The sequence below is a fragment of the Gossypium hirsutum genome, chromosome A03 (assembly GCF_007990345.1).
Source record: "Gossypium hirsutum isolate 1008001.06 chromosome A03, Gossypium_hirsutum_v2.1, whole genome shotgun sequence".
In the NCBI taxonomy this organism is placed as follows: domain Eukaryota; kingdom Viridiplantae; phylum Streptophyta; class Magnoliopsida; order Malvales; family Malvaceae; genus Gossypium; species Gossypium hirsutum.
Genome location: NC_053426.1, coordinates 20729027 through 20742213, shown reverse-complemented (window position 1 = coordinate 20742213; position 13187 = coordinate 20729027). Strand labels below are relative to the sequence as shown.

The 13187-nt window shown below is 35.8% G+C and overlaps 1 protein-coding gene across 1 annotated transcript; it reads right to left on the bottom strand.

Moving 5' to 3' along the window:
• Positions 1-1432: 1432 nt before the first annotated feature.
• On the bottom strand, positions 1433-3304 carry LOC107887071 (uncharacterized). The gene has a single exon (XM_016811200.2). It carries the CDS (start codon positions 3095-3097, stop codon positions 1673-1675), a length of 1425 nt encoding a protein of 474 aa, XP_016666689.1. The 5' UTR covers positions 3098-3304; the 3' UTR covers positions 1433-1672.
• Positions 3305-13187: the final 9883 nt, after the last annotated feature.

Genomic DNA, 13187 nt, shown 5'->3' with positions numbered 1-13187 from the left:
TTAATAATTTTCTAAGTTTTTAGATTTTGAATTTTTAATGATTTTTTTAAAAAAATTTCAGATACTTATAATTTTAAAAAATATTTTTTTATAATTTTAGAAAATAGATTATGATTCTTTTTAGTTTTTTCTAAGCTTCGGATACTTATAATTTAAGATTCTTTTTAGTTTTAGAATTTTCCGAGTTTTAACATTTTTTGGATTTTAATTAATTTTTCATTTTTCAATTTTTTTTTCAAATTTTTAAGGAACAAACGGACAAATCAAATTCAGAAGAATCCAAAAAATGTGAAACAAATCAAGCCTTATAAAATTGAAAAAAAATTGAGAAACAAATCAAGCCTTAGAAAAATTGATTAAAAACAATATAAATAAGAAGAATTAAGCCTTAGTTTTATTAACAAATCAAGTGATGATGAGGAATCCATCAAATTCGTAGATTGAAATAAAAAATATATATTTTATTTTTTAAAATAAGGTAAAATATAAAACATATTATTACAGTTAAAAGTTTAAATAGAAATCAAAATAATAATTTTTATTAATAAAAATAATATTTCACTAATTGTAGAGAGTCATTTCCCTTAGAACAGCTGAAAGTTTTCCCATCCATGACCCCATCAAGTGGAGCCAAGAACACAACAAGAAATATGAAGTTGCTTCGAACAAGTGAAACTAGCCTATGATGTCAAAGCAACCTTTTCACCTCACTTCGCTGCAACTCCAAGTTGTCTCAACCTATAAAAATTTTTCGAAGCACTTCTGGAATAAATTTTCAAAATCGCAATACAACATGAATCTAGGACTTATGCAAAAACCCAAATGTTAGTTCAATTGGTTCTAACAAGGTTGTATTACTAAGTTTGGGATTTTATTATGAGCATCTATTATCATTCTACTTTCTTCATCATACTCATACATCCTTTGTAAGGACTTCAGCACAATTCAAGATGGAATTCCCAATCAATAAAGGCCACAAATGCAAGATAAACTTGTTGCAACTTAATAAAGTAAACATATCAGGCATAAAGAGTGCATTACTGAAACCAACTTAAAAGATTCACTATACTTAAAAACCCGAAGAGTTACTACAACCAATAAAAACAATGATGTTCAAGCATTATAACGAGTTCTATAATCCCAACCCGTATTGTCTTTTGCGACTTCTTGATACCACACCACCGACATATTTTGTTTTCTCTCATTGAGTTATAAAAAACCCATTTTGATCATGTATGACAGACTAACTAAGAACAAGCCATGCAATTCTTCAGCTGATCACCTACAAAAATCATCCGATATACTCCAGCAAACTTGGTTCATGAACAATCATGTAAACTATGGTAATGGCTACAATAATAAGAAATAACACAAAATCCCGAATTCCTAAACAATCATGTATCTGAGGTAGTTAGGGTCGAATAAAACAGGATTGAAGCAAAATGATAATAGATAATTATTCCAACCAAAAGAACCCTGAAGGTATAATCAAGTCATTGAACATTCTTATACCACAAAAAGGATTAAAAGAACATATAGAATACTTATGAGGCTTGTGAAGAATGACAAGATCCTAAAAATCCATATTGACACTTCCCAAAAACAATATCTACATTCTTAACAACCTAATGCTAAACAAAGCTTCAAAATCACACCAGACCATACATTACCCTTAAAGTGCACGTCCAGCTCTTGTGGACCTTCTCCTTTCATAGTCAGCATCATCTGTTGGCAACTCATGACGACAAACAGGACAGGTATTCCTTATTCCCAGCCAAGGTATAATACAATCTCCATGATAGCGATGAGCACATGGCAGCTGCTTCATCTTTTCACCAAGGTTAACCTCATCCTTACAAACCGCACAAAGCGCATTGTTATTCACAACATCCTCCTGAGTTACGACCACACAAGGAAGATTCTCAACTACAGATTTTGAAGCTGGAGGCTTCCCGATAAATGCATTCTCATTCTCAGCAAACTGTCCGAAAAGCATCTCATATTCAGCAGTATCAATATAGTCATCACGATCAGCAAAAAATGGGTCAGTGTTCTCACCCATTTCGGGGGTTGTTTCCAAATTATTAGCATTCAACAGAACCTCCCACTCCAAAGTCTCCAACCCAGCTGCCCTCTCGAAACTAACCGCATCTTCAGGTGCTATCATAGGGGAAATGGAAAGTGAAACCGAATTCACATCATCATCACCATCAACAAACACGCTTAAAACATCCCTCTCATCAACCCTACCATCCACTTCCTCCCACTCAAAATCTTCAATGGTCTCCCGACGATCCTCCAACTGAAGCGAATCCCAGAAAAGTGGAATACTAACACTCACATCATCATCAGCACCAACATCATAACAATCGTTAACATGATCATCAATACCATAATCATCCCCAGAATTCAAATCAATTGCGAGCGTCCGGTTATCATTCTCATTCTCATCATCATCCTCCGAATCTGATCTAAACCCAACAATCCGCATGCTATCCCCAAACCTCTCAACGCCACTAAAATTAGAAGCGGCCTCACTAGCACTCAACCCTGAAACCCTCCTTTCCACAAAGAAATGGTCGTCCTCATATTCACCGCCACCAATATCAATCTCAACATCACTCGAATGAGTATCCATGGAATCAAACCCTAACGCCAACCCTAAATCCAGCTCATGATTTCCCTCAATAACACCGAAACCGGATTCGCTCAAAGCATCGGAAACCAAATCAGCCGCATCATTATTGCTAGTATTATTACCATTTCCGTTACCAGAATTGGAATTGTTATTGGGGGTAGTACCGGAACTAACCTGAGATTGTTCGACGCGTTGGTGGAAGAGATCGATGACGAAGTTGACTTGGTTCTCGCGGCGGTCGAAGAGATCGGGGCCGTTGACAATGAGGGAATCGGGGAGCGAAACGTCGTCGTCTGGGCGAGGGAGATCGGCGTCGGGGGAAGAGAAGAAGTGGAAATCACGAGACCAATAAGGGAGGGAATCGAGGGTGAGGGTTTGTTCGTGCTGGTGGTGATGATGGTTGTCCCGAACGAGTTCGTCTTCTGGGTCGTGAAGGTGAAGGAAAGTCACCGACGCCATGATTTTTTTTATTTTTTATTTTGTAAGTGAAGAGAACCAGAAAAATAAAATTAAACAAAAGGATTGAACTTAATATCTTACGTTTTCGGCATCATTCTAATGGCGAGAGAGGTAACGCTAAACGGGAATTGTTCTAGGTAAGGAAATTACATTATTGTCCTATAATCTATGCTTTTTACACAAACTTTTCATTAAGTCCGCTGTTACGGATCAAATGCCACGAATTTATTTCTAAAACACGGCTTTAAATAGTTTTCCCTTTTTTTTTAAAAAAGATTATGGGAAAGGAAATGAAGAAGACTACAACACTATGTTTGGTTGGAAGGAATAGCAATGTATTACAGCCTAATTCAGGGGGTCTATCTCAAATTATTATTTGGTTGGTTGTAATAAATTATTATAATTCTATTCCATATGACTTTATTCAATGTGAAAATCTAGAATACCATTCGATACTCTTCCCATCGAATGGTGATTCAGGGAACGGTTGAAGTAACAAATTAACCAACATTTTAATTTTACCCTCACCATCCTCTCTTCTTTCCCACCTTTGAATTTCTTTTCTTTTCTTTTTTTCCCATGCTTCTTCCCTCCTCCACGGTAATTATCAATAAATTTCTAACTTCATCTCTTTTTCCCTTAATTTAAACCCTTTCATTTAATTTTATTTCCTCCCAACCCTTTTTGTACTGTCGAGACCTTTTGTTTTTGAAATTGTCTTTTATTTGAAGAAAACGAAAATGGAGTCGCCATCAATCTTTTTTATAAGATGTGATCAGGTCACCTAGAAATATGATTATTTTAATAAAAGTTTAGATTTACTAAAACTATGATTTTTGGTCTACAAAATCCAGGAGGAGTCAGTTATGCATAAGGAAGAATTAACACCCTCGTAACACCCAAAATTGGTACCTAGTTGACTAATTGATCTCTTATTGTCGAGAATTGAAATTTTGAAAATAATTTAAAACACGATCCCTTTTTGATACATTACTTAACTAAATTAATTTTTACAAAAAGGGGCTTATTTCAAGTTAATCGAGAAGAAAGGATCATGTCCCGTAAGTTAGGACACAATGCCTTAGATCCTCGAGAATAAGAATGAACGCCATTTGATCATCACTTAAATCTTGTTTATTTTTATTTATTTTAGAGTAAATGTTCGGCTATCTTGGTTTTAGAAAGAAGTCATATTCCGTAAGTTAAGAACACGACTTTTCTAATTCCAAAATAATGAATATTACCTCGATTTTTAAAAATTCTTTTTTGTGCCTTGTGCAAAGACGAATTTAATACTTAAAATAATGTATATTTAGCTTATGCAGGCATAGTATATAAATGGGTAAATATATTTGAACATGGTTCGTGACATGATTGTAGCCATAATAAAATTAAATGGAAGTATAAAAAAATAAAATGATGGTATACTGAAATAAAAGTGTCGTGCTAGTAAATGACAATGCAACATCAATTTGTAGTAATAATGGCATGATAATCATACGCATAATAAAATATAAAAGTATAATGATAATAATAATAATAATAGTAATAATAATAACAATAACATGAACAATAAATGTGCAAGTAAAAAAACGTAAATAATCTAATTTTTGAAAGTATAAAAAAGTAATAAATAAACAAATAATAATGATAATAAAGCCAAAAGAAAAAAATGAAGAAAATAAAATAAAAAACGCACAATAAATACAAAAACAAATCAATTTTAAATATAAACAGAGGAAATAATAAGTAAATAAATAAATAAAATAAAAAATAATACATAAAAAATTTAGACAGGGCCGAAATTAAATAAATAATGATTAAATCGACATTGAAATGAAATTAAGAGTCTAAATTGTAATAAAATAAGTGCATAAATATAAGGACTAAATAGAAACTTAAGTAGAATTTTAGGGGGGAAATTGGGATAAAAATAAAAATAAGGCACTAAATCGTAACACACGAAATAAAAGAGGGACCAAATGCAAAAATATTCCCTGTCCCAAAACACGTCGTTCCTTAAGGGACCAAATTGAAACAAAATCAAAATCATAAGGTAGAAATTTTTAAAAAAATGATTGAAAAATAATTAAAAAAATCGAAGGTCTAAAGGCGCAATTAGACCCTCCTTTAAAAAAACACGCAGATCCTATTGGGTTAGGTTGGATCGGTTTCGACCCAAAACGACACCGTTTTGGGGTTTAAGGAAACATGCCAAAACGACACTGTTTCCTAACCCTATTTAAGTTAAAAAGTTTTCAAATTTTCATTTTTAAACTGTTTAAAAAAAACTGAAACCATTTTATTTTTTCTCTAAAATCGCCTAGGGTCTGGCCATCGGCGCCATCATGGACTGCCGCGGTGGCCACCAATCACCGACAATGGCTTCATTGTTCTCGGTGGCCGAAAAACCCTAAAAAACCTTTTTTTAGCCCCTCTCTTCGAATAGAACACAGATCCGGGGTTGTAACATCGAAAAGAGCCACCGTTCGACCAAAACCCAGAGGGACCGTTCAGTTTCTCGCTCTCTTTGACACAATTTCAGGTGAATCCCTAAGGATTCAACCGCCTTATATGGCAGTGAGGGTCACCGACTACGGCGGTGAAAGGTAGAACGACAGGTGCGTTTCTTTTTTATTTTATTATTTTATATATATATGCAATAACAAACTCGAAAATAGAAAAATAAAAAGATCGCCTTTTGAAGTTTTTTTTTATTTTTGTACTTCGACTGTTTTTCTTTTTTTTTGTATATTTTTTAGTAAAAAAATCATTACAATCTGGTTATGGCTTTTATAGCCATATGTTTCACTGCTCGTTACATTTTTTATTTTTTTCTCTACTATTCCTTGCATGTTCTTTGCCTTTTTTGCAGGTGATGATTGACGACAGTGGCAGAGCAGTTAGTGGTGGCAGGCTAGGGTGTGGCACTAGGTTTTTTTTCTGAAAACAGTTTAGGCTGTTGGGCTTGTAACTTTGGGTTAGGGTTTTTTTGTTTTGGGCTATTTAGGTAGTGTATTGGGCCTGACATGTAATTGGACTTTGGGATTGTTAATTTTTATTTTTTTTATTTTTGGTTGTTATTTAGGGCCCAGACAAAATTGGGCTTCTACAGCTGCCCCTCTTTGCTCATTGTTGTGTAACAAGAATAGAGCAAAGACTTTAAGAAAGACCAATTTTTTGTGGTCTTGCCGAATCTCGACTTCTTTAGTACTCCTCTTTTTCAAGTAGCTTCATTCTAACCCACTGTAACTTCAAAGTATCGCTTCAATCTACTGTACTGCAACTTTAGGGAGATGAGATTTGTATCTTTAATTTGCTCCACTACAACTTCAGAGAGATAAGACTTGTAACTTCAATCTACTCCACTACAACTTCAGAGAGATGAGAATCGTATCTTCAATCTGCTCCACTATAACTTCAAGGAGATAAGATTTGTAACTTTAATTTGCTCTACTGCAACTTTAGATATATAAGATTTGCTATCTTCAATCTGCTCCACTGCAACTTCAAGGAGATAAGATTTATAACTTGTAGCTTTAATCTGTTCCACTGCAACTTCAGGAAAATAAGATTCGCTATCTTCAATCTGCTCCACTGTAACTTCAGGGAGATGAGATTTGTAACTTCAATTTACTCCATTGCAACTTCAGAGAGATAAAGTTTGTAGCTTTAATCTGCTCTATTGCAACTTCAGAGATATAAGATTTGCTATCTTCAATCAGGTCCACTGCAACTTCAAGGAGATTAGATTTGTTATCTTCAATCTGCTCTACTGCAACTTTAGTGAGATGGGATTTGTAACTTCAATCTACTCCACTGCAACTTCAGGGAGATAAGGTTTGTAGCTTTAATCTGCTGTACTGCAACTTTAGAGAGATAAGATTTGCTATCTTCAATCTACTCCACTACAACTTCAAGGAGATAAGATTTGTAACTTACAGCTTTAATCTGTTCCATTGTAACTTCAGGGAAATAAGATTCGCTATCTTTAATTTGCTCCACTGTAACTTTAAAGAGATGAGACTGGTATCTGCAATCTACTCCAGTACAACTTGAGGGAGATAAGGTTTGTAGCTTTAATTTGCTCTACTATAACTTCAGAGAGATAAGATTTACTATCTTCAATCTGCTCCACTGCAACTTTAGGGAGATAAGATTTGTGATTTCACTGATCTGTTACGCTGTTCTCTAGGGAACATGACCTATAAAATCCATTTCATGGGCCTATATTTATGCTAGGCGATTAGGATGTTATGATCAGAATGAATCAAATGCTCCTAACTAGATGTGTATGAATGATATTCGCATGAATGCAGAATGTCATTTTTCGAGAATGATTCCCCTTTTAATACTTAGGTTGATATTGCTCATTGTTTATCAAGGTTCTATCACTGACGCATTACCCTGCCTTCTTTTTCAGTTGGTATTTTTATAGAAAACTCGATGAAATAATCACAATTTAAATTATTCGTTCCCAAACATTTCCAACTTTTAGATTTGGTTAGTTCTAACTAGTGGTCATGTTTAAAGTCCTTGGACTATTTAAAAAACCTTTCAGAGCAATATGCAAAAATCTTTTTACTTGAATATTATTGGTCCATTAATCATTATTTTAATGAAAAATGCTTGAAAAAGATCGTAACAATGGATAAGATTGAAATTTATTGGGAGTAGAGCTCGAAATAAATAGATTAATTGAAGATAGCAAACGTTGCTAAAAATACAAAATGAGTAAGATGAGAATAGGTGCCCTAAATATCGCAGCATGAGCTTCTCTGCACAAACTTCTTGAGGACCATTTTAAGCTTGATATGTGTTTAGGAGATCTAAGGTATTTTGTTGCTGCCCCAAGATGTAACGTGCTTTCTTCTGAGAAAACCAAACCATCACATGTTCAATCCGAATTTGAGCTGCCTTTTCCTGGGCTTTCAACTCAAAACTCCATTGGTCTCAAGGTGCCCTTTGCGAGTTTTCACCTTGGCCTCTCTTTTTTTTAAGTGAAATATTTCTTTACCAAGTTTGAATTCATAGGATTAGACAGGTTCTTGCCATCCATCTCGATCAAAATCAGTGCCCCCCCAGAAAAGGCTTTCTTTACCACATAAGGTACTTCCCAGTTTAGCATCCACTTTTCTCTGAAGTCCCTTTGTATGGAAAGGATCTTTTTCAATACTAGGTCCCCCTCATAGAATTCTCTAGGGCGAACATTTTTGTAATAAGCTCGCATCATTCACTTTGGTATATTTGACCACGATGGATAGCTTTCAACCTCTTCTCTTCAATCAAGTCCAGCTGATCATACCGGGATTGGATCCATTCTACTTCATCTAACTTCAACTTTGACAAAACTCGGAGAGAAGGAATCTCAACTTTAATGGGCAAAACCACCTCCATTTCATAAACCAATGAGAAAGGCGTTGCCCCGGTAAAGGTCCTGATAGACGTTCTATAAGCATAGAGGGCAAATGGTAGCTTCTCATGCCATCCTTTATAAGTTTCAGTCACTTTCCCTACAATCTTCTTACTATTCTTATTGGCTGCCTCCACCGCACCATTCATTTTTGGGCGATATGGTGACGAGTTGTGGTGTTTGATCTTGAATTGACTACAGACCTCCGCTATAGTGTTGTTGTTCAAGTTTAATGCATTGTCAGATATAGTCCTTTCTAGCATCTCATAGTGACATATAATCTCTTTCTTCAAGAATTTGCTGACTGTTGACTTTGTGACATTGGCGTAAGAAGTGGCCTCTACCTACTTGGTGAAGTAATCAATGATTACGAAGATGAATCGTTGCCCATTGGAAGCTTTTGGCGAGATCGGCCCAATGACATCCATGCCTCATATAGAGAAAGACCATGGAGAAGTCATAACATAATGAGGTGAATGAAGGACATGAATTTTGTCTCCATTAATTTGGCACTTATGACATCTCTTGGCATACCTGATATAATCACCTTCCATGGTTGACTAATAATACATGAATCTCATAATTTGTCTGGCCATTTTAAAGCCATTAGCATGCGTTTCACAAATGCCCTCATGGACTTCTTCCAAAATCTCCTTGGCCTCAATGGCCTCCACACATCTTAATAGCATATGATCTTTTCCTTTTTTTATACAGGATCTCCTTATCTAAGACATAGTCATTAGCCAGCCTCTTCAATGTCCTGTTATCATTCCCGGTTGCCTAATCAGGGTATTCACGATTCTTTACATATCGCAGTATATCGTAGTACCAAGGGTGATCATCTTTTTCCTCATCCTCTATATTGTAACAATGAGTCGGAGCTTCATAAATACTCATCGAGATAGGTTTTACATCCTCTTGTTTGTTCAGTTTGACCATGGAAGCTAAGGTAGCTAGAGCATCAGCAATCTGATTTTCATCTCGCGAAAGGTAGCAGAAGGTGATGTCATCAAACTCTTTAATTAATTCTAGAACCAACCTTCTATACTCGATCAACTTGGGATCTCTTGTCTCCCATTCACCTTTGAGTTGATCGATCACTAGTGCAGAATCCCCATATACTTCTCGTACTTTGAGCTTGCGTTCTATGGTTGCACGGATACCCATGATACATGCTTCGTATTTTGCCATATTGTTTGTGCAATCAAAATCCAATTTACTAGTAAAGGGATAATAATCTTCGTTTGGGGATACCAGGACTACCCCGATTCCGTTACCCATAGCATTTGACGCTTCATCAAAATTTAGTTTCTAGGTATGTTTTTCTTGAGCACCTTCTTTAGTGGTTGCAACATACATTAGGTCTTCGTTTGGAAAATCAAAATTTAGAGGCTTGTAATCTTCTAGAATTCTACTGGCTAGAAAATATGCTATTGCACTCCATTTTATTACTTTTTGGTTCACATAAATTATATCAAATTCAGAAAGCAGAATCTACCATCAAGCCATTTTTCCATTTAAAGTAGTTGACTACATCATGTACTTTAGAAGGTCTATTTTTTAGATGAGCTAAATTGTATGGTACAACATGTACTATCTCAGCCTCCAGGTTGTATAAATTAAGGTGCAACACAACTTCTCAATTGGAGAATATCTTGTCTTAGATTCAATGAACTTCTTACTGAGGTAGTATATTACTCTTTCTTTCCTTCCCGACTCATCATGTTGGCCAAGCACATATCCCATAGAATTCTCAAATACTGTCAAGTACAATATCGTGGCTTATCTGGACTAAGTGGCATCAGTACTGGTGCATTGGACAAGTAATTTTTGACCTTGTCAAAAGCCTTTTGGCATTCTTTATTCCATAAACCTGGATTATGTTTCTTAAGAAGACGAAATATAAGGTCATATTTCTCAATTAGTTGTGAAATGAACTGGGTGATGTAATTTAATCTCCCTAAGAAAACCTAGACCTCTTTTTGAGTGTACGGCGGAGGCAACTCCTGTATAGCCTTGACTTTATCCGGGTCAGCCTCGATCCCCTTTTCGCTGACTATGAATCCTAGCAATTTTCCCGACTTAGCCCAGAAGGTATATTTTACCGGATTGAGCTTTAGCTGGAATTTCCTCAGTCTCAAGAACAATTTCCTCAGGACTTGTATATGCTCTTCTTTTATCATATCATCAACATAAACCTTGATTTCTTTATGCATCATATCATGAAACAAAGTTACCATGTCTCTTTGATAAGTCGTTCCCACATTTTCAGTACGAATGGCATTACTTTATAGCAAAATGTTCCCCACTCAATTACGAATGTGATCTTTTCCATATCTTCACGATGCATCCTAATCTGGTTGTATCTAGAGAAGCCATCCATGAAGGAGAACAGTAAATAACCTGTCATGTTGTCTACTAAGTCGTCGATGTGAGGCAATGGGAAATTATCCTTCAGGCTAGCTTTGTTTAAATATCTATAGTCCACACACATTCGCACTTTCCCATATTTCTTAGGGACGGAGACTATATTGGCTACCCATTATAAGTATTTAACCACTTGAAGGAAACCAGCGTCAAATTTCTTTTTGACCTCTTCTTTTATTTTCAATAGGACGTTGGGCCTCATCCTTCAAAGTTTCTATTGAACTAGCTTTCATTCTTCCTTTATGAAAAGCTGGTGTACCACAATATCAGTACTTAAACCAAGCATGTCTTGATATGACCATGTGAAGACATCTTTGAATTCTTGGAGTAACTCAATGAGGTCTCGTTTTGTCTCCACGGTGATGCAAGCTCTAATCTTCACTTCGTTTTTTTCTTATCCATCTCCTAAGCTCACAATTTCTATTGACTCTTTGTGAGGTAGAATATATTTCTCCTCTTGTTCTACCACCCTTAACAAATCAAGAGATAGGTCTCGATCATCTTCAAAGTCCTGAGGTTCCTCTAGACACATATTTTGTTCAAAAGGAGATTCTGAGCCAGTAGGAGCATCGCTTATATCATTGATATTTGGAGACTTGTTATAGGACGAAGGAAGACCCAAAGAAAAAATTAATCTAAGAAGAATTATCTATGTGGTATGAGTATAAATGAAATGGAAAGAACAAAAGAATATTTGCCAAAATAAGACACAAAAATGCATTTTATTAAAATAAAAATAATAGACATATGCATTTTTTACAAAAAAGATTCTTATTGCTTTGAGGCTTGGAGCAATAAGTATGTTTTGAATATTACTCTGAATTAGTTCTAAAAATTATAGGGATCTCTTCCACAATCTAATTTTTTAAAACACTTTTGGGGATATAAGGATGAAAGCCTGACAAGTTTTCCCCAATTCCTTATTCGAATATGACATTGATGCTCAAATTTCCCAACATTCCTTTCGGGCTTTCTTTTTCTACCATTCTTCATTCTGGATAAATGATTTCTCCTGACACGAATGTTTTGGATATATGGGGAAAGGACATCAGTTCCCATTTGACCTCTCCCCCACTCAGTCACGCTCTTCTTCTTTCTTGTCTCTTCTCCGTCTCTTTCTTCTTTTACCTCACATCTGGCTTGTATCCTAAGCCAAATCGATCTCATTTGTTCATCAGCATTGGTGCCTCGACTCTTCCTTGGAGGTATTTCTCGAATCTTCTTCTGAGTAAGGCTCCTTTCCCAACCATCAATCCTTGTAGTTTTGGATATTTTGGGCACTAGGATCTTGTTTCCTTCGACAATGAAAGTTGCGTTAACAAATTCCAGTGATGGGAAGGAACATTCTATTGCCTCTTCATTCGCTCCTATGTATGGTGCGTCACTAGTTACGGATATAATGATATCCTCTTTAGTGTTTATTGTCACCAGTCTACCCTTTGTTACTAGCTTCAGTTTTTGGTGTACTGATGATGGCACAGCCCCAGCTGAATGAATCCAAGGTCTACCCAACAAACAATTATAAGAAGGCTTGATATCCATCACTAGAAAGTCTACCTCATATGTGTTTGGACCAATTAAGAGAGGTATGTCAATCTTTCCCCTCACCCTTGTTTTTGTACCATCGAATGCTTTCACTATATTTTGACACGTCTTCATGTAAGAGTTATCTACTGGTAATCTATTCAACGTCGATAGAGGCAAGTCGTTCAGTGCAGATCCATTGTCGATTAACACCCCTGGTAATGTATATCCTTTGCAGCGGGTAGTGGTATGTAGGGCCTCCGTGCATCCCATGCCCCCTGGAGGTATTTCATCATCATTGAAAAAGATGAAATTGTCGGCACTTATATTGTTAACCAGGCAGTCTAGCTTATTCACAGAGATATCATTAGCGATATAAGTTTCATCTATCATCTTCATTAGCATACTACAATATATCTCTAAGCTCAAGAGCAAAGCTAGTACTGATATGTGAGATGGTTGTTTATGTAGCTGTTCTACAACACTATACTCACTATGCTTTAAGAATTCCAAGAATTCCTTAGTCTTATTCTCAGTTAGTAGCTTGTTAACTGGTGATTCAAGCCAAGCCATCTTTTCTTTCTTATGTTCTACTGCCAGGGTTTTTTCTTTAACAAGCTCAGTTCTTGCATTTGCAGGGTCATAGCACTTCCCACTAGCATATAGAAACCAATATCCTGGCCCTCTTCTAAAGTGCCAGTCAAATTCTCCTCTCCTAGGATCATC

Excerpts from the sequence above, each read along its gene's own strand:
- LOC107887071 (XM_016811200.2), bottom strand. The coding sequence starts at position 3,097 with ATGGCGTCGGTGACTTTCCTTCACCTTCACGACCCAGAAGACGAACTC.